We start from the raw sequence: 25,112 nt of genomic DNA on the forward strand, positions 1-25,112 counted from the left end.
TCAAAAGCATAAGAAAGTTACCTTCTGATATGGTTTGGCTGTGTCCCCACCCAAATCTCACCTTGAATTGTAGCTCTCATAAATCCCATGTGTTGTGGGAGGGACCAGGTGAGAGATAATTGAATCATGGGGGCCGTTTCCCCCATACTGTTCTCATGGTAGTGAATAAGTCTCACGAGATTTGATGGTTTTATAAGGGGATCCCCTTCCACTTGGCTCTCATTCTCTTTTGCCTGACACCAAATAAGACATGCCATTTGTCTTCCACTGTGATTGTGAGGCCTCCCCAGCCACACGGAACTCTGAGTCCATTAAATCTCTTTTTCTTTATAATTTACCCAGTCTCAGGTATGCCTTTATCAGCAGCATACACTGCTATAACAGACTAATACACTTTCTTTAGGTCACATTACTAATAAATGGCAGGGCAGAGATTTGAACCTAAGGAGCCAGACTAGAGCCTGGCCACCTAATCATGTTGCTTGTTTGGTTTGTTTTCTTCTGAGTAGTACTCTGCTTTATTTTTTTCCTGAGACAGGATCTCACTCTGTCAGCCAGGCTGGAGTGCAGCGGTGTGAACATGGCTCACTGCAGCCTCAACCTCCTGGGATCAAGCAATCCTCTCACCTCAGCTTCCTGAGTAGCTGTGACCACAGGTGTGTGCCACTATGCCCAGCTAATGTTTTTATTTTTTGTAGCAATGGGGATCTCACTGTATTGCCCAGAGTACTCTTGAACTCCTGAACTCAAGTGAGCCTCTCACCTCAGCCTTCCAAAGTGTTGGGATTACAGGCCACCGTGGCCAGCCTGCTTGCTTTATATATTTATCATTCTAAGCACTAAACAGATGGTGCTAAGCACTTTTTATGCCTGATGTCTAATTCCCTCAGTAAGCCAGTGAAGTACAATTAGATGACACTAAACCAATCTTGCAGATATGAAAACTGAGGTTCAGAGAATTGAAGTTATTTACTTAAGGTCACGCAGTAAGTAGAAAAGTCTAGAAGTGTAGTCCATCAGGCTGGTTTAGGAAACCCATACCCTTATCCATATACTACTATCCTAGGCAGTCAACCCACAGATTCTGTTCATCCTGCTTTCTAAATATCCACATCTATCACTTTGTTACTCATTTTATCAAATTTATCATTTTAAACTCAAATCAAGACACTTCCCTGTATAAAATCCTTTGATGGGTCAAGTACAGTAGCTTATAACTGTAATCCCAGCACTTTGGGAGGTCTGGAGTTCAAGACTAGCCTGGCCAACATGGCAAAACTCTGTCTCTACTAAAAAATACAAAAATTAGCCGGGCATGGTGGCACACACCTGTAGTCCCAACTACTCAGGAGTTTGAAGCAGGAGAATCGCTCGTACCCAGGAGGCAGATGGTGCAGTGAGTCGAGATCCTGTCACTGCACTCCAGCCTGGGCAACAGAGCAAGACCCCATCTCAGAAAAAAAAAAAATCCCTTGATGTCTACCCTTTGGCTTCAGGATAAACTATTTTGCAGAGCAAGCAAGATTTTATGTCTTCTCGTCTCCACCCATCAGTTTAACATCACGTCTCATTATTCTCCCACTTTCCACTCATGATCCGGCCCTATCAAACTGTATGCAGTTACCTGAAAGATATTGGCTCTTTCCTGCCCGACTAAAAGACTCTTTCTTTCTCTCCTCTCCTTGTTTGCCAAGTGCTAGTTTAGCCATCTGTTTCTTCTGGCTCAACCCAAGTCTAACCAAAGCCAAGTTGACCCAAAAGGGGCAGTAGGGGAATTCCTGTGATGGACTGCCCCAAACCATCCGGAGATGGGGCTGGACAGAATTCCAAAGAAAGAAGCATTAAATGCCAGGGAGATCAGTCCAAAGCATTTATTAGAGAACTTACATACAGAGTGCTTAAGTGGACAGGGCGGAAAGAGATGTTTCTACGTAGGTATGTCAGCAATGAGAAGTCGGGTTGTGGAGTTCATGAGGGTTTAGGGAATTTGGCTTAGGGCTGGAGCTAGTTTCTATGTGTTTAGTAACATACAGTCCAAAACATTTATTAGAGAACTTACATACAGAGTACTTAAGTGGACAGGGCGGAAAGTGATGTTTCTACGGAGGTATGTCGGCAATGAGAAGTCGGGTTATGGAGTTCGTGAGGGTTTAGGGAATTTGGCTTAGGGCTGGGACTAGTTTCTATGTGTTTAGTAACATACTTTGATCTTTCAGTGTTTGATGCAATAACCTACACAACTTTATCAGTGCCTGGGAATGTTCAAGGCCCAGGCTTAAGTGTAACCCTACAGGGGAATAAAAGAGCCCATGCAGCTGGCCAGGTCACAGAGTGGTCAAGGCGCTCTATGTTAGGACACAGAAAGAAAGTGGGGGGCTTTGAGGGACCCTGCACCATCTCTGCCTCTAAGAAACATTTTCATAGTCTTCAAAACTGGGGGTCATCCCAAGCGTTCTCACTGTATCCTGTACACACTACTGTACTCAGTCATACTGAATTGTAAATTCTTATTTTCATCTATCTCTAGAACCAGACTGCAGTCACCTACTCGAAAGCAAGGATCCTTGTCTTGCTGACTTGACTTGGGCCTAGCATATTTAAGGCTCAATAATAATTACACTGTTCCAAGTGCTTTACATACATTTACTCATCAAATACTTACAGCAGGATTTCATATCATGGTTCTCATATATAAAGCGAGCACATGTTAAAGATTTTATTTTACACATGATTAATGAAGGAACCAGTAAGATGTTACAGTTACTTCAAAGGACAATCTGAAGAACAGAAACATTTATAGACCAGGAATATAGTGAAGAATGGGCAAATGGAGACTCAACAACTTACTTATTCCACAGTGAGGGAGGGAAGTGAGTTGAATCTCTACTGGACAGAATTTATGTAGATGTTTAGAGACAAGAACTGCTTTGCATGACTGTCAGCTTTCTGAAATTTACAATGTTGTAAAATAGCTCAAAGATAAGGAAAGGCACAGAACCCTCATAAAGTCAGAATCACAAGGATGCGCTTGGCTATACAATGCATCGTTTCTCATGGAAGCATACATTTTCGCCTACAAAACTGACTGATGACAGTGGTATGCATTGTTTACTAGCTGAAATTAGCGTCTTGCATTTGTTTCATTCTTATTATGCAACTTGGGGCAAGTGGACTTCAGTTTATTTACCTGAATGTAAAATGGGAATGATATTATTAATACGTACCTTCCAGAGTTGTTGGATTAAATGAGAGGATGGGTATGAAGTACTTGAACCCGTGCTTGGCTTTTAGTAAGCACTTGATGAACGTGAGCTACTGTCCTCTTCTCAGCTGAATGTGATTATTCACCTCACTGCATTGTACTTAAGGATGATCGTCTCCTGAACAATCTAGGATTTGTCAGGGGACACGAGCTTTGCTTCAAATCAGGTTCACTTCAGGAGAAACTTCAGTGTCTAGGATTCAGTCAGGGGACACGGACTTTGCTTCAAATCAGGTTCACATCATGAGAATCTGTTTGCTTGCACGTTGAACCAACTCTTTTGCTTCCCTGGATCTGATTATTTTGCTTTCCCTAAACTTCTGGTAGATTTTAGGTCCTTTATGGTACATTCTTAAATTTCAAATCTTTTACTTGCTTATAGTCACTAGCAATTGTATGTTCTTTAAAATTCTTTTTAATCGCACAATGCTTTTATATTGTTTGGCTTTTTGTTTACTGACTCTTGTTCTTAGACTCAGAAGTATATACATTGGGCCAGGCATAGTGGCTTATGCCTATAATCCCAGCACTTCGGGAGGACAAGATGGGAGAATCACTTGAGCCCAGGAGTTCAAGACCAACCTGGGCAACAAAGTGAGACCTACAGGCTCGAACCAGCACACCCAGCCCATGCATACATTTAACTCATGAATTTATGCTTTTGGCATATGAGAAACGAGATTTACCATCATCACTATTGAGGGAGATTGGCGATTCTGCCTGCCATTCATCAGTGAGCATATACTCAGAATGTGGGTGATACAAGACATTAATCAACTGTTTCCTGTACAATCAGATTGTACAGTGTCCAGTCAATCACTCTGTTCCCTGTATTTCTTATAGAGTGAACATCTCACTGTGCTGAATGTAATTCTTAGGCTTTAAAGGTAAGGTTATATACATATATATGTTGTTATATTTAGGATATAGCAATTAAATATAAACTAACTTCAACTGTGCCAAATTAAAGAACCAGCTACCTATTCCAATGTTGAAGTAAAAACAGGCTGTGTTAGACTTATCAAGATAATATGTTTGTATATAGTATTTGGGGTAATATAAGGCATTTTCAAATATAATTTTTGCTTTACGACTTACCCCCTACATAATGTGGTATTCCATTTTATTTAAAGTTAAGCTGACCAGTAAAACTCATTGAATATAAGACAAACAAACATCCTAAGCACTTAGATGATGAGTAAATGATTTGATTTTGCAGCCTTGGAGACAAAACCAGGCAATGAGAAGATAGTTTGTTAGATTTTTATTGTGGTGATTTCTTCATGGTCTTAAGCCTCATTGTCTGTTGAAGAAATTTACCCACTTCCGCAGCTTCCATTACATGTGCTGCTGATTCTCAGCCTCTTGTCTGTAGCCCAGACATTTTTCCTGACTTTCAGACGCATATATCCAACTGACTTCTGTACTTCTATCCACATGTGGGTGTCCCAACAGAAGTCAATTCAAATTGAATTGCGTTTCCAAAATTGAATGCCTCCCCTTTCTACACCTCCTATGCTCTCTTGCCCTTCCTTGCCCTCCACTCTAGTCTTACATCAGCCTCACTTCTGCTGTTTTCTATTTCAGTAAGTGGCATCAGCACTGTCTGCTCAAGCCAGCCACATGGTAGGTATAATCTTAACTTTTCCATCTCCATTTCCCCTATGGAACAATAATTTTTACTTCATAACTTTCCATTGAATCTGTCTATGTCTCTTCATTCCAACAGTTAATACCTTGGTCGGGGCCACTATTGTCTCCCAACAAGATTATGGCAGTTTATGGCCACCATGCTTCCAGTATTGCCTCCTCCAATCCAATCCACTATGGCCAGGATGATTAGGTCAAATCTGATGATGTTACCCCTGAGCTTAAAATACTTTGGTACGTCTCTGTAGTCTCAAGGATAAATTCTAAATTCTTTGACAAGGTTTAAAAGGACCCTCAAGATTTAGCCTTCATCTACGTCTTTAGTCTCATTACAGCTTCCATCTTTGGCTCAGCTTTAATACTTAATTGTGCTATTCTGAGCATAACTATAGAGTTCTGGTCTCAGGAAAAAATCTAGATGAGACATTGGTATGGGATAAATGTGCAATCTAATTAGATGTCATGGCCGGGTGTGGTGGCTCATGCCTGTAATCCCAATATTTTGGGAGGCCGAAGAGGAAGGGTCTCTTGAGGCTAGGCGTTTGAGACCAGCCTGGACAACCTAGTGAGACCTCTGTCTCTATAAAAAAAGCTTTTAAAAAACTAAATGTCATTTAAATAAATTGTGTCTAGTTTGACAGAGTATGGAAAAAAATGTAAAATTTCAAGTAGGCCAGGAAAAGATTGTTGAAGGAAATTAACTGCAACTTGAGAGTTTCTTCTACTTTTCTACATCTTGTTTTCTTTTTTCTTTTAGAGAAAGGGTCTCACTCTGTCACCCAGGCTAGAGTGCAGTGTAGTGATCATAGCTCACTGCAACCTTGACCTGCTAGGCTCAAGCAATCTCCCTGCCTCAGCCTCCTGAGTGGCTGGGACTATAGTTACACCACCAGGTTTGGCTAACCTTTTTTATTATTTGTAGAGTCAGAGTCTTGCTATGTTGCCCAGGCTGGTCTCAAACTTCTGGACTCAGGCAATCCTCTTGCTTTGGCCTCACAAAGCACTACGTTTATAGGTATGAACCACTGTGCTAACCAAACTTCCTTCTACCTATCAAAGAACTTTTTAGGATGTAGTTTGAATCAGGTATAACAAAACCAATTCTTTCTAAAGGCTGTGGATTTGGAAAACTTCTAACAAAATAAGGATAGAAAAATGGTTCTGTTTATGTCCTTGTGGTTGACGTAGATTCCTCCCAGAAGTATATAACACTTGGGATGCGTTTATCAGTCATGAATTTTTTTTCCATTAAGCAAATAGTGAATTGTCGATCTAGTAATCAGTTTGCCTGAGGTTTTAAAATCTGCTTTTCTTAGTGTCTGTTTCTACAAGCCTGGGAATTAAATATAGATATTAAATCAAAGTCAAAATAATACTTTTGTGTTATGTTTATGTTTTATAATTATTAAGACAATCTATATGTACTTGGTATTAAAGCACTTACAATTTTTTAAAAAACTGGAATATTGTAAAATCGAATTTATTAGCCCTCCAATTTCAATTTCAACTATGTAACTAATTTTAGACTTGTAAAATTAAAAAGTATAAGAACATTTCTACATTTGTAAATAATACTGAAATGTCTAAGAAAAATTGATTTATTGCATATACAATGCATTAGATTTAAAAAGTGTTGTTAAATGTTTGTTATAGTCACATTTGTTCATTTGAAATGATTACAGAGAAAATAAAATCTGCCAAATTTATATATGCTATTTCAAGACAAACTTAAAGGGGCTATAATGCAATAGCTGGAGAAGACATCTGGCTTGTTCCCAGAAGGATGAGCCGAATATTAACACATAAAGAACTCCAGTTGGAGGGAATGACTTAAACAAAATTGTGATGTGTGAAGACTGCATCATATATTTGGGGAACAATGAGTTTCATTTGATTTGGTCCAAGCATGGAATAAAGGGAGTGTAATCTGGAACTCTGGTCTGTGATTAGACTATAGATGCTTTTTTTCTCTTCTTTCTTTTTTTTTTTTTTTGAGACAGAGTCTTGCTCTGCAGTGTCATGCTCTCAGCTCACTGCAACCTCTGCCTCTCAGGTTCAAGCAATTCTTGTGCTTCAGCCTCCTAAGTAGCTGGGACTACCGGTGCATGCCACCATACCTAGCTAATTTTTGTGTTTTTAGTAGAGATAGAGTTTCATCATGTTGTCCGGCTGGTCTTGAACTCCTGGGCTCAAGTGATCCACCAGCCTTGGGCTCCCAAAATGCTGGAATTACAGACTTAAGCCACCGTTCCTGGCCATAACTACAGCTTTTGAGAGCAAGATTAAAGCACCTGGTAGTTGTTCAGCAGATAGAGGGGATTCACTGGATAATTCTAGCAGGAATGATATAAGAGTGTGCTTTAGGAAGACTAATGCCGTCCAGGAGCAGTGGCTCATGCCAGCGATCCCAGCACTTTGGGAGGTTGAGGTGTGAGGATTTCTTGAGTTCAGGAGTTCAAAACTAGCCTGGACAACATAGTGAGCCCTAGCTCTACAAAAAATACACACACAGAAATAGCAAAAAATAAAAAATTAGCCATGCATGGTGGAGCATGCCTGTAGTCCCAGCTATTTGGGAGGCTGAGGCAAGAGGATGGCTTGAGCCTAGGAGTTCCAGGATGCAGTGAACCATGACTGTGCCACTTGTACTCCAGCCTGGGTGACAGAGCAAGACCCTGTCTCCAAAACACACACACACACACACACACACACACACACACACACAAATACAAGGACCAACTGTGGGAAAAGATGACTTGTAAATTCGTAGCTTCAGTTTGCTGCATGAAGAATTAGAGGCAGATTCTTGCTTATGTTAAATGCCCCCTTCTCTGGTTTGTCTGAACTGAGCCAACCAAGGTCAAAAAGTCCATCCAAAACCAAATCATTGAGTAGACCAGCACTGAAAATGCTACTTCTGTCTTCCCTCTGATATTTATCTAATTTCAGAAAGTTCACATCTGCAGCTTTTTTTTTTCATTCAAATCCTTAGAAATGATGTCTTTTTAATAAAAGAGCAAAAAAATCTTCACACAAACTTTAGGTTTATAGCCTTTCTCTAGATTTTATGTGTTCCATTATCAGTGACCATTCTTTAAAGGGCAAAGAGCTTAAAACTCACAAACTAAGTGAGGATTTGGGTGTCTGTGGGCAGCAGCACTCATAGCAGCAACTCCATACAGAAGTTTGAATTGAGACTTATAACTAGTTTGTTTTTCTATTTTTATTTTTTATAGTGATGAGGTCTCATTGTGCTGCCCAGGCTGGTCTCAAACTCTTGGGCTCAAGCAGTCTTCCTGCCTCAGTCTCCCAAAGTACTGCAATTATAGGCATGAGCCACTGTATCTGCCTTTTAAAATTTATGTTTATTTTTATTTTTATTTTTTCATTAAATAGTTAAATCACAATAAATCAGAAGTCATCCTAATATTGTGTGAAATGAAAAATTGTCCATTTCTTACCTCCAGTGGGTTTTAGAAAGTAATGTTTTGACGTAGAACTTGGTTTTGTCTGAGAAAGAAATGGAATTGCAACAACTACTACACCTGCCTTGAAGATGTACCTCTCATTTTCAACAGCATACTTGGGACAAATTTTTCAAACCTACCTTTTAATGTTTTGGTGTCAATCCTTTGGTCTTCTGTCTAGGATACTGGCAAGCACATTGCTTTCAAGTTTCCCTTATATCTTTGACCTTGTCCTGGAGTGTGAGGAGGTAAAGTTACTATTTGAAACTGCTGTTAAGGATTACAAAAAGTATATTCCAATTCCTTTTCTGGTCAAAATATGCTCCCAACCTCAAATCTTGTATGTAATACACTAAATAGTAAGCATAATGAGGAAGTCTGTTTATTTTCTATATTATAAACTCTAAATGGACTATCTTTTATGTTTACATATAACAATGGTAATAAAAACATCAATATCAAATACCTTAGATATAAAAAGATAGCAAGTTAAAAAAATATACTCTAAGTTTCTTTTAAGAGCAGTAATTCTTTAGACAGACATTTAAAATAATAAGTACACATCTCAAGGCCTTACATACAAAGAGATGTTAAAAACTTAGGTGAACTTGAAATAGCAGGCAATTAGGGAAGCTGTCTTACTCTTTTTTCATTTAAAAAGGCTGAGCACTATTCGACTATAACAGAAATTGGAACAAACTAAAACTGGGGATTTCCCAATGATTTTATTGAGGTAACTTTTCCCAATTTTATACATATACGCATTTATATATACTTAGGAAAGCTAAACAATGTTCTAAGGCACTTGGAATTGTGCACAGCAAAGTATCCTCTAATATTATACAACTAAATAGAGCAGAATTTTGCATTTTAAATAACACAAACACCAGTACGGAATTAAAAACGGGAATACACAATCTATCCTTCAGGTTACAATAGTGGAATACAAGTACATATGTGTGTATACTTGTAGATATTTATACCCACATACTATAATACAGTACAGATAAGAACAATAACAAAAGAGAAACTGTCATGTTAATCAGTGTACACTTCCAGTTATTTACACTCACAGATATTACGCCTGTGTAATACATAGGACTAGATCGCTCACTGGAAATCAGAAAGCATTCAGTCAGTCTGATAATGATCACAGTTTATCATTCTTATCACTTTATCTGAAGTGTGAAATAACAAAAGAATGCATATAGTCCGTTATTTAAAAATCGCTCTTACACAGAAAAAAGGAAAGACACTTGTTTGAAGTTTTAGTAGGTCCTAAATCTGGTGAAATTGGTACAAATGTTTTGAACACACTGGCACATTTTTAAGCCACAGAAATAATGTTAAAAAAAAAAGAAAAAGAAAAAGAAAAAGGAAAGTTAGTGCCTATATTTTAAGGGATGAAAGTGGTTTGACCCTTGAGTCATTCTAATTATTTCTGAAGGCGAGTTAGCACTGCAGTGGCAATTTCTCATTGTGGAGGCTCTCTAAGCAATGTAATGACATAGTCAAACTATAACAAAAGTATCCAACAGGGGAAAAGGCCCCCCTCACCCCGAGTTGGCAAGTGGCACAAATATTATTGGCATTTTCATATACCATAAAATTGACCTGAGGGTACAGTGGCATTCTGTCTTATTTGCTCCTTTCAATTTATTCTTAAAAAAAAAAATACTGCCATTTAAAAAGATAAGAATTCTTAAGCGCCACCTAAAACCTTACAATATAACCACCTTTATGACTCTGTGCTGCTTGGCCTCAAAAAAATTTAGAAATTTTAATGTTTTAAAAATCATAGTGGCTAAATAAATTCCATTCTCCTAGCCACAATTCATCCAAATAACTTTAAGACATATTTATCATTGAGTTTTGGTGATAAAAAGCAACAAAGAGAATATGTTTCTGTATTGTTAGTATAGTTTAATGTTTCACCTAAGTAAAACTCATCTTGTTTTGTGTGTGACCATCACTGAAGTATGAACAATAGGCATGCAATCCACAGTTAATCCACATTTTTGTTATAATGCAGCATTCACAAATCTTATTAGAAAAGTTGAACCGCATGACTATATTTATACGGGGGGAATTCAAGCATTTGCGTGTGAATTAAATGCTTCGTTAATAGGATAAGCAGGCGATTCACTTGGAACTTATGGGATGCAGAATAAACAGGTGAAATCTAATGGTGATTTATTTCCAAAGACCACCAGGTTTGTTCAAGTGAGTTGTTAGTCTGTGTTTGTGTTTAACCCATGCATCCATCCTCTTGACATTAACAAGGATTATGACCAAGAATGTAGTTCTAAAGTAAAGTTGTAAGGCAAAGGAAAAAAAAAAAACTTTCTTCATGTATGAGCTCTCCTTTAAGTATAGATAGGGACTAGGCCAAGTCCCCATGCCCACGGAATGGCCAAAGCTGCCCAGTAACCTCCTCCCTGAAGAACTGGCAAATTAAAGCTACACTGAAACAAAGGCTCAGTAAATGAAGGGAGAAAAACCATTCAGGGCTCAAAGAAATGCATGGCAGCAGAGACAATGTTTGGGGACAGGCAGTTTTTCTCCACGTGTTCTCAGATTGCAGTAGACAGTGGCATTCAGGGAAGGTGATACCAACCTCCCAGGGAGAGCATTTGAACACGAGGAAGGCTTTTTATTCTTGGTGTTTACAATGACTGGGAATGCTACTGACATTTAGTCAGCAGGGGCCTGGGATATTAAACATCTGGCAATGCATGGGATGATTCTGCACAGCAAAGACTTGCCCAGCTCCAAATGCCAAGAGCACCCCCACTGAGAAACACTGACCAACAGTGCTTCGCTCATATGTGCAGCTGTGTTAGCAATTCGACAAGCTAAATGACATTTTTTGTGTGTGTGCAGTAAATCCTAGCATGGCTAAAACATGACCCATCCTTATATGGTTGGCTCTACGTGGGAATAGCTGCCACAGGATCCTCCATTTCTTTGCCAGAAATTGTACAACATATACAACGGGATTTTTAAATTTGGGATGACACCGTCTTCAAAAAAGCATTGGTGGGTAAGGTTTCAGCTGCTTTCTAAAAACGCTAATAGTGCTTTGCATTTCCATACATAGCTTAAGCTTAATGATTACAAAAAGTAAATTGGAAGTGAAAATGGGAATGATTTGAGGGTGCTCCACTTCTCTCTCCACCAGCTCTTGGTCACTGCCTGCCTTTACCGCAGAGCCCAATGCTGTTGCTTTGAAACCTGGGTTTGAACTAACTGGGGATGTACTTTCTCTTGAAAGAGGTTCCTATTAATTTGGTGATTACGCTGTCATTGCTTTTCCCTCTAGGACATATTTTATTTTATTTTATTTTTATTATTATTTTTTGAGATGGAGTCTTGCTCTGTTGCCCTGGCTGGAGTGCAGTGGCACAATCTCGGCTCACTGCAACCTCTGCCCCCTGGGTTTAAGCCTCCTGCCTCAGCCTCTCAAGTAGCTGTGATTACAGGCACAAGTCACCATGCCTGGCTAATTTCTTTTTTTTTTTGTATTTTTAATAGAGACGGGGTTTCACCATGTTGGCCAGGCTGGTCTCGAACTCCTGATCTCAAGTGATCCACTCATCTCGGCCTCTCAAAGTGCTGGGGTTACAGGTGTGAGCCACTGCTCCCGGCCAATGTAGGACATATTTTAGTTCTTTAAGTTCATTCTGCTTTGTCAAGGAAAGCAATGTAGTCTATCCTACCAGTAACTAAAGACTAACTACTTAGTAGTGAAAGATCTAGCCATTTCAAGAGGCCAAGGGACAATTCTATAAATAAATCGCATCTAAGTAGTTCCTTACTACTCACAACTTACTAATGGTGTGAGGAAATTAATTCTTATCCCAAGGAGTCTACTTTCCCCAGTAATGATAGGCTTCATGTAATTGGAATTTAGGAATGTTTTAACAGTTCTACCATACTTGGGGTAAATGACATGAGTTCACGTATATTCTAGTAGTTTAATTCCATGCCACCTACTCTGAGGAAGATTTCTTGCTCTGTTTAAAATTTGCAGCAAGGGCCACTTAAAAATAATAACAGATTGAAGAAATTTTTGAGCAGGAAAGGAAGAAAATGTTCACTATTAAGTATGGACATACTACTTTGTGGCAGACAAGACTACCCTTTTCTATTGCAAATATGGTATGATTTTTGAAAGTTGCGTCTGACTCTATGAAGTATAAATAAAATGCCTGTTATGTGTTAATGTGGTATATATCAGAATAAGTGTTAATGCAATATTTTCTCTTTTAAGTGTAAGCTATTATATATATGATACATATATATTTATTAAATTTTTTTTAATGCCAATGCAGCCCTGAATTAATTGCAGATTATAAAACCGGATCTTTTTTGACTCAGGTTTTAAGGACTTATCTCTTATTTTCAGTATTTGGTGATTTTTGAAGGGTGTATTCAATTCCTTTATTTCCTTAAATATATTTTCCCTTCAATTTCAGAACTTCCTGCTAACAATATATTTACTAATATTCAAGAAAGATAAGAGACTATTCTCATTATGCTACTAAGCCATATGAAGCTGAAACCAGAAAGTCAGTTTTTCTGGGTAAAGCAGAGAAAGAGATGTGTTTGCTTTTTCCTACATGTAAAATAGCAGTTCAAATGCCAAAATGGTTCTCTATTATAGCTTTCAGTTAAGCAATTTCAGGAATTATAGTTAACATGTAAAAATGCAAGACACTTCACATACACAGCAAATTATCAGGCAAGCTGCCTTAAATGAATGCTGACCACCAGAGAACTATTTTGTCAGACTGATTGGTAATGACTATGAAGATGCTGATCAAGCCTGCTGAGCATCTTCTTAATACCTTAATGTTAATGTTTTTACTCTCCATTTAAAAAAAAAAACAAGAAACTAAAATGGTCACTTCAATTTTTACATCTGTCTGGTTCTTTCCTGCCTGAGATTTTCCTGGAGATGAATTTGTTTCCTTCCTTAATCATATCTTGGGAACTCAGGAAAACCCACTTACTTCCTCGATGTCAGCCTAATGTCACACTTTTAATAGCCAAAAACCTGGAATTGTGTTATCACAAAAGAAATCCAATTCCCACACACATTTATTTTTCCTAATCAACATACACTTACTGGTTGGACTGCTGAAACGCAGGTGGTAGGCAGAGGAGCATATGCACGGAGGGTGGGCCAGGACTCTGCATCCCTTTAGGGCCACCAGGTAGGAGACCTCTGGCTGGGCGGCTGGTGGGGATATGCCTCGTCTCTGCTCTACTAAAATAGAGCCATATTCTGCAAAATACAGCTTAGCTCATAATCCTTTAATTCTTTCTACAGCTTTTTACTCAAGCAATCATTCTAATAAAATAATTGGTGGTTCCAATTACCTAAATAGTAGACGAGCAGTGGCTATTTTTTTTTAACTTTTAAACTTTTCTCAAACTGAGAAAATTTTTTCTAAATGTATCAATTAGTATAAAGAAAAAGTATGAGTATTTAATAAATCTGACCTATTATACAAAGAAAACAATTTTGAAATACCAGATTTTCATTTTTTGTACTGAGTACATCTCATTGTAGGCAATAAAAAATTGCATCATAGGCACCAAAAGCGGGAAAAAACTGTTCCTTTTATCCACCAAATAGAAAGTTTCAGTGACATGTACTTTGAGTGATAAAATGGTGATGTCTAATAGTTACCATTATAGAGCGGCCTTGTGGTTAAAAATTTAAAAAGTGTTTAAAGATGATTAAGCATAGACAATCAGAAGAGATATTATATCTCTTGGTATTTTTCCCAAGACACTAAAATAATAAAATAAAATATAATTAAGGAAAAGCATGACTTTAGGGGAAAAAAAAATCACAAGTTAATTTTTATGGCTGGATTGAAACACTATATAACAGACAAAACTTCAGGCAGAGACAGACACCTGGGCATGCAGAAAAACTTTGTCAAAGCAAAAGTATGTCTTATCCTATTAGTGAAATGACAACAGACTCTAGGTGTATTTTATTAATGCACAGAGTCTAACAAGAGGTTCAGTAATGCTGGTTACTTTTCCTAGCTCTAACATGGTCCTGGCTTTTTATAATAGGCCAACCGGTATTAACATTTTTTGTTTTTAAGTAAAATAATCCAATTTCAAGAGGTTCTTCAAAATACCAGTGAATGGCAGGATCTAAATTTATTCACCAGGTTAAATGCTTACTTTTGGGTTGAAATATAAAATAGAAGGCTTCCATATTATGAACCAGCAACACCTCAGAAAACTGTAGTCCAAACACTGAGAATAAAATAAACTCTATTTGGGTCTTGTTTTGTTATTCATTTCATGTGTTTTTAATTAAAGGGGCACAAAACAATTGTGACAGAGCAATTAAATGCAAGGTGGTATTTACATATGGTCATAATGGTCACATGTATCTGGAAGCAGAAGTCATACTGTGCCTGTGACTCCATGGAAAATAGCTACACAACAATAGAGTGTTTCTTAATGTAAACAATACAGACTGTAGGCTCATAGGGAACCTTCCACTACTTTAATCTCACTGATTCTTCTGCATTTACAGTAGATACTACACTGTATTTGTGGATGCAATCTGCAGATTTCTAAAATACAAGATGAAGATTTCCTCACACACAGCGTAGTGGAAAGTTTCCGTGTTCTGTTAAGTCTTTGGGTATTTTTTTGATCTTTGTGCTTTGTTTTCTTTTAATAGCAGCAACCCAACTTTTAAAAAATGCAGCACTAAAAAATAACTGGTCCTTATTCCCATGCAGGACTACTGCAGGCAGCATGTTTGTATCTTGCTTAAGTTTTCATTTTGGAGTCAGGTTTTTAAAACAGGTGTCATGATTGTCAACACTATCTTTGTTAGGTGAAGTATCGTTGCTTTGACTTTGGATCTAATCGAGATAAGGAAAGATCAAAAGATTCATTTTTGAAGCTTGCTACAGTTTTCTAGGGTCACATTACATCTGACTTTATTCCCAGTCCTCTTATCCTGTGAAGGCTGGTACACTAGGAAAGGAATATTTAAAAATGTCAAGTGTGTATAGCTAATGCTACTTAAAAGCATGCAACAAAATTTGGGTAAGCATGCTTGTTAAGAGTCAGTAGAAGTTCTTGCGTTTAAGAAAAAGATGCATGAAAACATTCAGACTTATTTCTGGCAATTGGATTCACTGGCACAACATAAAATAATGGTACTATACTGTACCAACACAATGGTGAAACAAGAATATTCTTGGATCAAGTCTTTGAGGAATCTACATCCGGAGGTTAGATTCCTAAATCCCTTAATAAGTTCTCAGTTACCGAATAACTACTTCAAAAATACATTTATGCTTCAATTTTCTCTTTTCTTCATTAACATAATGAAATATTTCTCTTTCTTTCTGATTTTCAACTCCCATCCCTTTTCACTGCCCAGCAATTTTACTCAGTATTTTTCTTTCACCCGCATTATAAAATTTGGCTTTCTGGTAACAGGGAGCCAGCGATGGTCTTCTGCTCATCTTCTTTGATTAAAGCTTCTGAAGAAGAATGGCCACGATGTCTCTTACCATCGCTGTGCATTCTGGGCAGCAAGGGTCCCTGCATCCTTCCCTTGGCTTGTTGGAGCCATCTGGGCTGCACAGGTGAGGAGCACTTCCCAACCAAGCTGAGTCACACACTTCCTCCACCACAAGTTAAACGGAAACACACACATTCAAATCCCAGTGCAATATCAGGTTTTCAGGAAGCAAGGCTTCCCCCAAAGATGATCAGTCTCTGTTTCCACATAGTCTCACACTTCGTTATGGACGATGAAACCTGGAGTAAGAAATAGAAACTGTGAGTCTGTGGCCTGGGATCACATTCTGCATTCAGTGAGCTGAATAAGGCGTGGTCATGTTTACAATGAAAAGCAACCCTAGATAGCCCCCAACTGAATGACTGTTTACCGATTGCTGTCATAACAAAATAGTGCTATAAATATTATTGAGGAAAGCAGAGACAATGCTTAAATAAAAGATGCCGGTTATAGTATTCTGGTTACACAGCAACTAAGACAGAAAACACCACTATTCTTGAGCGTCATGCTCTAACTTTTATCAAGCAGAGTGAGATGTTTCACAAACGGATTTAGGTACACCCGGTCTGTATTTTAAAAGCAGAACAACAGGCTGGGTGTGGTGGCTCATGCCTGTATTCCCAGCACTTTGGGAGGTCGAGGAGGGCAGATCATGAGGTCAGGAGATCAAGACCATCCTGGCCATGGTGAAACTCTGTTTCTTTTAAAAAAAAAAAAAAGGCAGAACAACAAAAAGGCACTTTTTCATTAGCTTCAGGCTCTCATCATCTCCTGCTGATGATTCTAAATCTACTTTCTATGCTTGAATTTCCAAAGCCCACAGGGCGTTTCCACCTCGATGTTCCACAGGTACATACTAAGCATGTCCACAACTATACAAAGTTCTCCTGGTTAACCTGCCTGTGCACTTTCTGTCTTATTTAATGTTCTACCTTTAAAATATATGTATACATATTTTGTCTAGAAACCTCAGATTAGCAATTCATTTCTCTCCCTCGCCCAGCATTTGCTATTAGTCACCAAGTCCTGCTTCAACTGCCTGTCCTGGAATCATTAAAGTGCCATCTTTCGCTGGCACTAGTTTCACGATATGCTTGTTAGCCAGCCAGCTGGCTTTCTTTCCCTCCTTGTGAGTTCCTGAACATTCCTGGCATTTTTGTAGCCCGATGCTTTTGGACATACTGTTCACTAAAACTGCAATTCCTTCCCTTCATTTCCTATGTTTTCATTTTCAAGATCAAGGTCAAAAGTTATCTACTCCATAAAGCCTTAACTGATCAAACTCTTCAGCCTACTTCTGCGAGTCCACATTTACGTAGCTCCACCTAGCCTTTCACCCTATCTTCTACAGTTGGATGCTCATCTGCTCTGGTCAGCCAGTCTCCTAATGAGTTTCCCTGTCACAAGCTCTCTCCATCAAATCTATGCTCTTCACTGTTGCTAGCACTACCCTTATAAAATACTCACCCCATTCATTCCAGTTCTTGGGGTTTTAAAAATCTTTTGTTTTTATTTTTAATTAGAGATGGAGTCTCGCTATGTTACTTAGGCTGATCTTGAATTCCTGGCCTCAAGCGGTCTGCCCACCTTTGCCTTCCAAAGTTCTGTGATTACAGGTATGAGCCACTGTGCCCAGCCAAGTTCTTTCTTTAAAGCATTGTATTGTTCCCCATTCCCTACAAAATAAAAGTTAAGCTGGGTGTGGTGGCATATGCCTATAATCCCAGCTACTTGGGAGGCTGAGGTGGGAGGATAGCCTTGAGTCCAGGAGTTCAAGACAAGCCTGGACACATAGCAAGACCCTGTCCCTTAAAAAGAAATTAAAATAAGAAAACCAACAAAATAAAATTTAAGTGTCCTGGAGTGGCAAGTGAGGCTTTTCAGAAAGTGGACCAACCCATGTTTCTAGCTATATCTCCATCACTGCTTCCAAATACTCTCATTTCCAATTACTTGCCCTCAGAATACTTTAGCGCTAATGCTCTTTCCTCTATTTTTTTGTGGTGGGGAGGGAGGCCCGGGGGGAACAGGGTTTCACTCCCGTTGCCCAGGCTGGAGTGCAGTGGTGCGATCTCAGCTCACTGCAGCTTCAACCTCCTGGGCTCAGGTGATTCTCCCACCTCAGTCTCCAAAGTAGCTGAAGCTACAGGCACAAGCCACCATCCCCAGATATTTGTATTTTTAGTAGAAATAGGTTTTTGCTATGTTGCCCAGGCTGCTCTCAAACTCCTGGACTCAAGCAATCTGTCCTCAGCCTCCCAGAGTGCTGGGATTACAGGTTTGAGCCACCGGGGCTGGCCTACGCTTTCTTCTACCTTTATCTCTCTTCCCAACTGCGCTTTATGCAATCTCACTTTGTGAGTTCTCCAAACTCCCTTCCCTCCACTGCTCAGGGAAGTGCTAATCGCTCTCTTTTCTGTTCCCATAGCCTTTGGCTTATGTTATTGCCCACATTATATAATCTTTGTATATGTGTGCCTTTGCTATTGGATCATGAGAAGCTGAGGAAAGAAGTTCTTATCCGTTTTTATGTGCTCATTGAATACAATCTCTGGTACATTAGTACTTAATAAATGTTGCTGTGTTGAACGCAAGCATTACAAAATGAAAAACTAAAAAATAAGAGCAGGTGAAATGAGATGGGCCATGAATTGATAACTGAGGAGCTCTAGATGGATCCAAGGGATTTATATTACTTCTGTTTTTTTGACTTTCCAAAAGTCAAAAGAAAAATAAGATATACCAAGCTTTACAAAAGTGGCAGACAATTTATAACTAAAGCAGGAATGTGTCCACTTTGAGTTCAGTTCTTAATCTATCCCTGACCGCAACCTTGGGCAGATGTGAGGACCGCCATGCCCACATTTGATACACAGAGGCAACATCACCCTTTCAGTCACTGTTTCGAGGGCCAGGTCAAGGGCCCTTGTGCAGCCTCAGGACACTGTTCCCTGCCTTCCACCACATTGGCTCCAGCCTTTGCTCAAAGGGCCCAGATACAGCTCAGGCTTCTGCTTCAGGGGGTGCAAGCTGAAGCCTTAGCAGGCGCATGTTAAGCCTGCACATGCACAGAATGCAAAAGTGATGGGAGCTTGGGAGACTCCAGCTAGATTTCAGGGGATATATGAAAAAGCTTGGGTGTCCAGGCAGAAGCCTGCTGCAAGGGCACAGCCCCCACAGAGAACCTCTACTAGGGTAGTGCGGAGGAAAAATGTGGGGTCGGAGCTTCTGCACAGGGTTTCCGCTGGGGCACTGCCTACTGGAACCATGAGAAGGAAGCCACTGTCCTCCAGACCCCAAAATGGCAGTTCTTCTTTTTTTGGGGGGTGGGGGGTGGTGGGGACACAGTCTTACTCTGTCACATAGTCGGGAGTGCAGTGACATGATCTCAGGCTCACTACAACCTCTGCCTCCTCGATTCAAGCGATCATCCTGCCTCAGCCTCCCGAGTAGCTGGGATTACAGGCACCTGCCACTACGCCTGGCTAATTTTTGTATTTTTTGTAGAGACGGGCTTGCGCCATGTTGGTCAGGCTGGTCTTGAACTCCTGGCCTCAAGCGATCTTCCCGCCTTGCCTTCCAAAGTGCTGGGATTACAGGCATGAGCCACTGCACCCGGCCAGAAGAGATAATCTTTGAAAACCCCGTATTATCCTGGGAAAGTATTCCGCATTTAATTTTCAAAAATGGCTGAGGACAGTGTAAGATGCTTTCTTTTTTTCCTGCACACACCATTTGCCTAAGGATCCCAGTATACAGTGAGTTCCACAGTCTGGATTGCGTTGGAAGGTCACTGGCCACCAGCACAGCTTCAAGGGTTGACTAGGAAAAGAAGGTGACCAATCAATACTGTAAATGCAATAATGTGCTGACAAAGCCAGAGGTCAGAACTATGACCTCTCTTTAGGATAGACTGCCCAGATTTGGTAAAAAGTACAAACTGAAGGAAAAAAAAAACCCCTATATTTTCCTGCTGTATCCAATCTGAAAAGGACATTTATATCCTGTTTAAATTAGCTACCTTATCTTCAAATTCAGCTCTAAAACACTGTGGTTAGAGGTACTGAAAATGCAAAATACTCTTCAGTTTGTTATTTCTCAATAGTTTGCATTTATTTTAAAGTAGGAGAAGTTCAGCTTTCCCTCTTGAGAAGTTTGTCTAGGTGGCAGAATGACAGTTTTAGCTTTAGGCTTCAAGTTGGTGGAGCAATAAATAGATTTACTGTGCCCTAAGGATACTGAAGCTTTTTGTCCACCCTCTTTACAAAACTTTTCTGAGACTCCAATCTAAATTCATACATATTTTCTTCTTTCTTTTAAAACTGCAATACATTTTTTCTTCTTTTCATACTGGTTAAGAGGGAGGGAATGGGAGAAAAGCTATTTTTAAGTTATGGAATTTAGGTAAAGATAACTATTTTGATAAAGTCGGTTCCTTTATAATTTAATTTAAAAAATTTATTCATCTTCCTGTAAATTCATTTTTTTTGGTGGGGACAGTCTTGGTCTTTTGCCCAGGCTGGATGCAGTGGTGCAATCTCAGTTCACTGCAGCCTCCACCTCCTGAGTTCAAGCAATTCTCCTGCCTCAGCCTTCCAAGTAGCTGGGATTACAGGCATGCACCACCACACACGGCTAATTTTTGTATTTTTAGTAGAGACAGGGTTTACCATGTTGGCCAGTCTGGTCTCGAACCCCTGACTTCAGGTGATCCACCCACCTTGGTCTCCCAAAGTGCTGGGATTACAGGCATGAGTCACTGCACCCAGCCCTTCCTATAAATTTATTCACGTAACAGAAAATATATAATTACTCACAAAGGTAAAATATTACTTTCCTGTACTTCCCTACTTGATAGAAATAAAACTCCTAAATAATTCATTCCCCTTTTCTTTAAAAGAGGTTCATTATCATGCCACATATGCTTATTCATTTTTATTTTTTTAAAGAGACAGGGTCTGGCTTTGTCTCTCAGGCTGGAGTGCAGTGGCTGGATGATAGCTCGCTGCCACCTCTGGGGCTCAAGGGATCCTCACATACATACAAGTATATTAGACAAACGAAGAGGCACTCTTAAATTACAGCTCCTTGTTCTACCTGAGAGGCTAGACCACACAGTGGCTGGGCTCTTATCATTCCCAATACTGAAACTTGCTTTCAGCTCCGGTAGTAGTTAAAGCAGTGTTCTGCAACTCTTTTTAGTTTCTGTCCAGGTAGCAAGTAAATGGAATTTCCATGAAAGACAGTGCTACTACAACAGCAGCCTTTCCATTCCTCGGTGGAGGACACTTAATTTTTATTGCAGTTTTAAGTGTATTTCCTGTGATGTCATATTTTGATAAACATATCTAGAAGTTGAAAAAGTGGTTTACTTTAACTGTAAATCCACATAGGATAATAATACCTCAAGAAAATACAGCATGAGATTATTGCTTTAAAAATATGTATATGTGTATGTGTATGTATATGTATATGTGTATGTGTATGTATATGTGTATGTGTATGTGTATGTATATGTATGTGTATGTGTATATATATGTATATGTGTATGTGTATGTATATGTGTACGTGTATGTATATGTGCACATATATGTATATGTGTATGTGTATGTATATGTGTATGTGTATGTATATGTATATGTGTATGTATATGTATGTGTATGTGTATATGTATGTATATGTGTATGTGTATATGTGTATGTGTATGTATATGTATATGTATGTGTATGCGTATATATATGTATATGTGTATGTATATGTATATGTGTATGTATATGTGTATGTGTATGTATATGTGTACATATATGTATATGTATATGTGTATGTATATGTGTATGTGTATGTGTATATATGTATATGTGTATGTATATGTGTATGTGTATGTATATGTATATGTGTATGTGTATGAATATGTATGTGTATGTATATGTATGTGTATGCGTATGTATATGTATCTGTGTATGTATATGTGTATGTGTATGTATATGTGTACATATATGTATATGTATATGTGTATGTATATGTGTATGTGTATGTATATGTGTATGTGTATATATATGTGTATGTGTATGTATATGTATATGTGTATGTATATGTATATGTGTATGTGTATGAATATGTATGTGTATGTATATGTATGTGTATGCGTATGTATATGTATCTGTGTATGTATATGTGTATGTGTATGTATATGTGTACATATATGTATATGTGTATGTATATGTGTATGTGTATGTATATGTGTATGTGTATATATATGTGTATGTGTATGTGTATGTATATGTGTATGTATATGTATATGTGTATGTATATGTGTATGTGTATGTGTATGTATATGTATATGTGTATGTGTATGTATATGTATATATGTGTATGTATATGTATATGTGTATGTATATGTATATGTGTATGTATATGTGTATGTGTGTGTATATGTGTATGTATGTGTATATGTATATGTGTATATATATGTATATGTGTATGTGTATGTATATGTGTATGTGTATGTATATGTCTATGTATATGTGTATGTGTATGTATATGTATATGTGTATGTGTATGTGTATGTTTATGTGTATGTGTATATATATGTGTATGTATATGTGTATGTGTATGTATATGTGTATGTGTATGTATATGTGTATGTGTATGCATATGTATATGTATGTGTATATATGTATATGTGTATGTGTATGTATATGTGTATGTGTATGTATATGTGTATGTGTATGTATATATATATGTGTACATATACACAGTTGACCCTTGAATAACGTGGGTTTGAACTGCATGAGTCGACTTACACATGGATGTCCTTCCACCTCTGCCACCCCTGAAACAGCAAGACCAACCCCTCCTTCTCCTCCTCAGCCTACTCAACATGAAGACGATGAGGATGAAGACCTTCATGATGATACAATTCCACTTAATGAATAGTACATATGTTTTCTCTTCTCTATGATTTATGATGATGATGATTATTTTTTGAGACAGATTCTCACTCTGTCACCCAGGCTGGAGTGCAGTGGCACGATCTCAGCTTACTTTAACCTCCACCTCCTGGGTTCAAGTGATTCTCGTGCCTCAGCCTCCAAGTAGGTAAGATTATAGATGTGCACCATCACACCCAGCTAATTTTTGTATTTTAAGTAGAGATGAGGTTTCATCATGTTGGCCAAGCTGGTCTCGAACTCCTGACCTCATGTGATCCTCTGGCCATGGCCTTCCAAAGCACCGGGATTACAGGTGTGAGCCACTGTGCCTGGCCTCCTTATGATTTTTAAAGTAACACTTTCTTTCCTGTAGCTTACTTTACTGTAAGAACATAGTACAAGATACATATAGCATACAAAATATGTATTGATTCACTATGTTACCAGTAAGGATTCCAGTCACAGTAGGTTTTAGTAATTAAGTTTTAGGGGAGTCAAAAGTTATATGTGGATTTCTGACGGTGAGTGGGGGTCAGTGCCCCAACTCCCACGTTGTTCAAGGGTCAACTCTATGTGAATATATATATATATGTATATCTCAATATCAACATAAGAAAACTTCTCAACATTAAGAAACTTCTCAACATAAAGAAAAACTTCTTAACATTAAGATAATTTGAAAAGTAGAGAAAATAAAAAAAGATTACTATAATAATAAACCATTATGAATTTTTGAAGTTATTTCCTAATCTTTATTTCCAGGCATCTGAATTTTAAATAAAATATACTGCTGCTACAGTTAGTCAATATCCTGATTTTCCCATTTGACATTATGCCAATGATCTCCAGAGGCTCATTTTAACTCTAAGAGCCTCAATTCAATGATTCTATGAGTCTTCCATAAGACTCCTTAATATAAGAAGTAAATAATTTACAAGCTGATACAAATATGCAACTACTTTGTATACTCTAAAAAGTCATCATTTACAAAATTAAAAGTTTATTTTTAAAAAGTGATATTCTCTTGATAACAAATCTGATACATGTTAACACTTCCTCTGTTTGGAAAACAGAATATCCAGAGGAAAATAAAAATTACTCAAAATCTTGCTGCTTAGCTATAACTACTTTACAATTTAGAACTTAAGTAAAATTTGACCTTTCATGCAATTTGTCTTTATAATTTAGATATTTATTTTATATTGTAGAAATTCAATTTACTAAGGAAAAGGAAGTGGCTTTTGGGTGCCATGTTGGTCTCCTTCGAGAACACAATGATCCTATCTAACAATATATCACTCTCAAATGGACTTCTGGGTTTTGAACAGTGGGCTGAGTGGGCACTGCCTAGGGGTAGAAAATACAGAATGTGGCCAGACAAGCACCAAGGTCTAAGCAACTGAGGTTAGGGCTTGGTACCTATTGGGCCACAGGACAACTGCTTGTGGGGACCATTTGTCCCCATCATTGTTGTACGGCCCTAGAATCCACTCCAATTCCAGAGCACCATCTGGAAGATACTGGGAGAAACTGGGGGAACTAGATGAAAGAGTAGAGCACCACCGTTCTTCATCACTACAGACCAAACATGTCACAGAATGTGTTCCATGACGGAAGTAACAGAGGTGCTTCCCCAGTGCACAAGACGTGGAAGTGTCACAATGAACCATTAGTCAAGAAAAGCCACCACGATGGAATCCTCATTTACAGAAAAAAGGACTTAGAGAATGGAGCCTTTATTTTTTCTTTTAAATGTTTGTTTTTGACTAGGTAATACATTCATAATGTTTCAAAAATTCAAGAGGTTCAAAGGATGAGTCGTGAAAAGTCTCCCTCCCATGCCTTCCCTTGGCCACGAGCTTGTGTCTCTTTCTGGAGATAGAGAAGCAAAGGAAGCTATATACAGAAATGGGTCCTTCCATTGTTCACTGGTGCATTACTGTGTGGGAGATGGCCTCTAAATGAAGAGGTGTCCGAGAAGAGGAGTCAGCCCATTTATTAACCACCCCAAATCTGCAGGGAGTTCAGATTGAGGTTTTGAAGGGAAGCCTTACTTGGTATAAGGAGACAATGTCTCATGCTAATAAGAGGAAAGGAGAGCTGCTGTGTATGTAGGTTGCATTTAAAAGGCTAGGTAATGATTCACAAGGTGTTTATTTTCTCCAAGAGAGGCTACTGCTAAGAGCACTACCATCTTTTTTATGAGCAACTTGCTAAATGTA

The 25,112-nt window shown here is 38.5% G+C and overlaps 1 protein-coding gene across 4 annotated transcripts in view; it reads right to left on the reverse strand.

The window, feature by feature from the left end:
* Positions 1-9,085: 9,085 nt before the first annotated feature.
* Positions 9,086-25,112, reverse strand: part of PHACTR2 (phosphatase and actin regulator 2) — a 213,776-nt gene continuing 197,749 nt past the window's right edge. For all 4 annotated transcript variants that reach the window (XM_012474424.3, XM_064360612.1, XM_012474425.2 and 1 more), the window contains one exon: positions 9,086-16,197. In XM_012474424.3, the coding sequence (XP_012329847.2) occupies positions 16,182-16,197 (16 nt within the window). In that variant the 3' untranslated portion in view covers positions 9,086-16,181. The remainder of the gene's footprint in view (positions 16,198-25,112) is intronic.

Source organism: Aotus nancymaae, unplaced genomic scaffold (genome assembly GCF_030222135.1).
Source record: "Aotus nancymaae isolate 86718 unplaced genomic scaffold, 86718_ANA_hifiasm-v0.15.2.pri h1tg000040l, whole genome shotgun sequence".
Classification (NCBI taxonomy): domain Eukaryota; kingdom Metazoa; phylum Chordata; class Mammalia; order Primates; family Aotidae; genus Aotus; species Aotus nancymaae.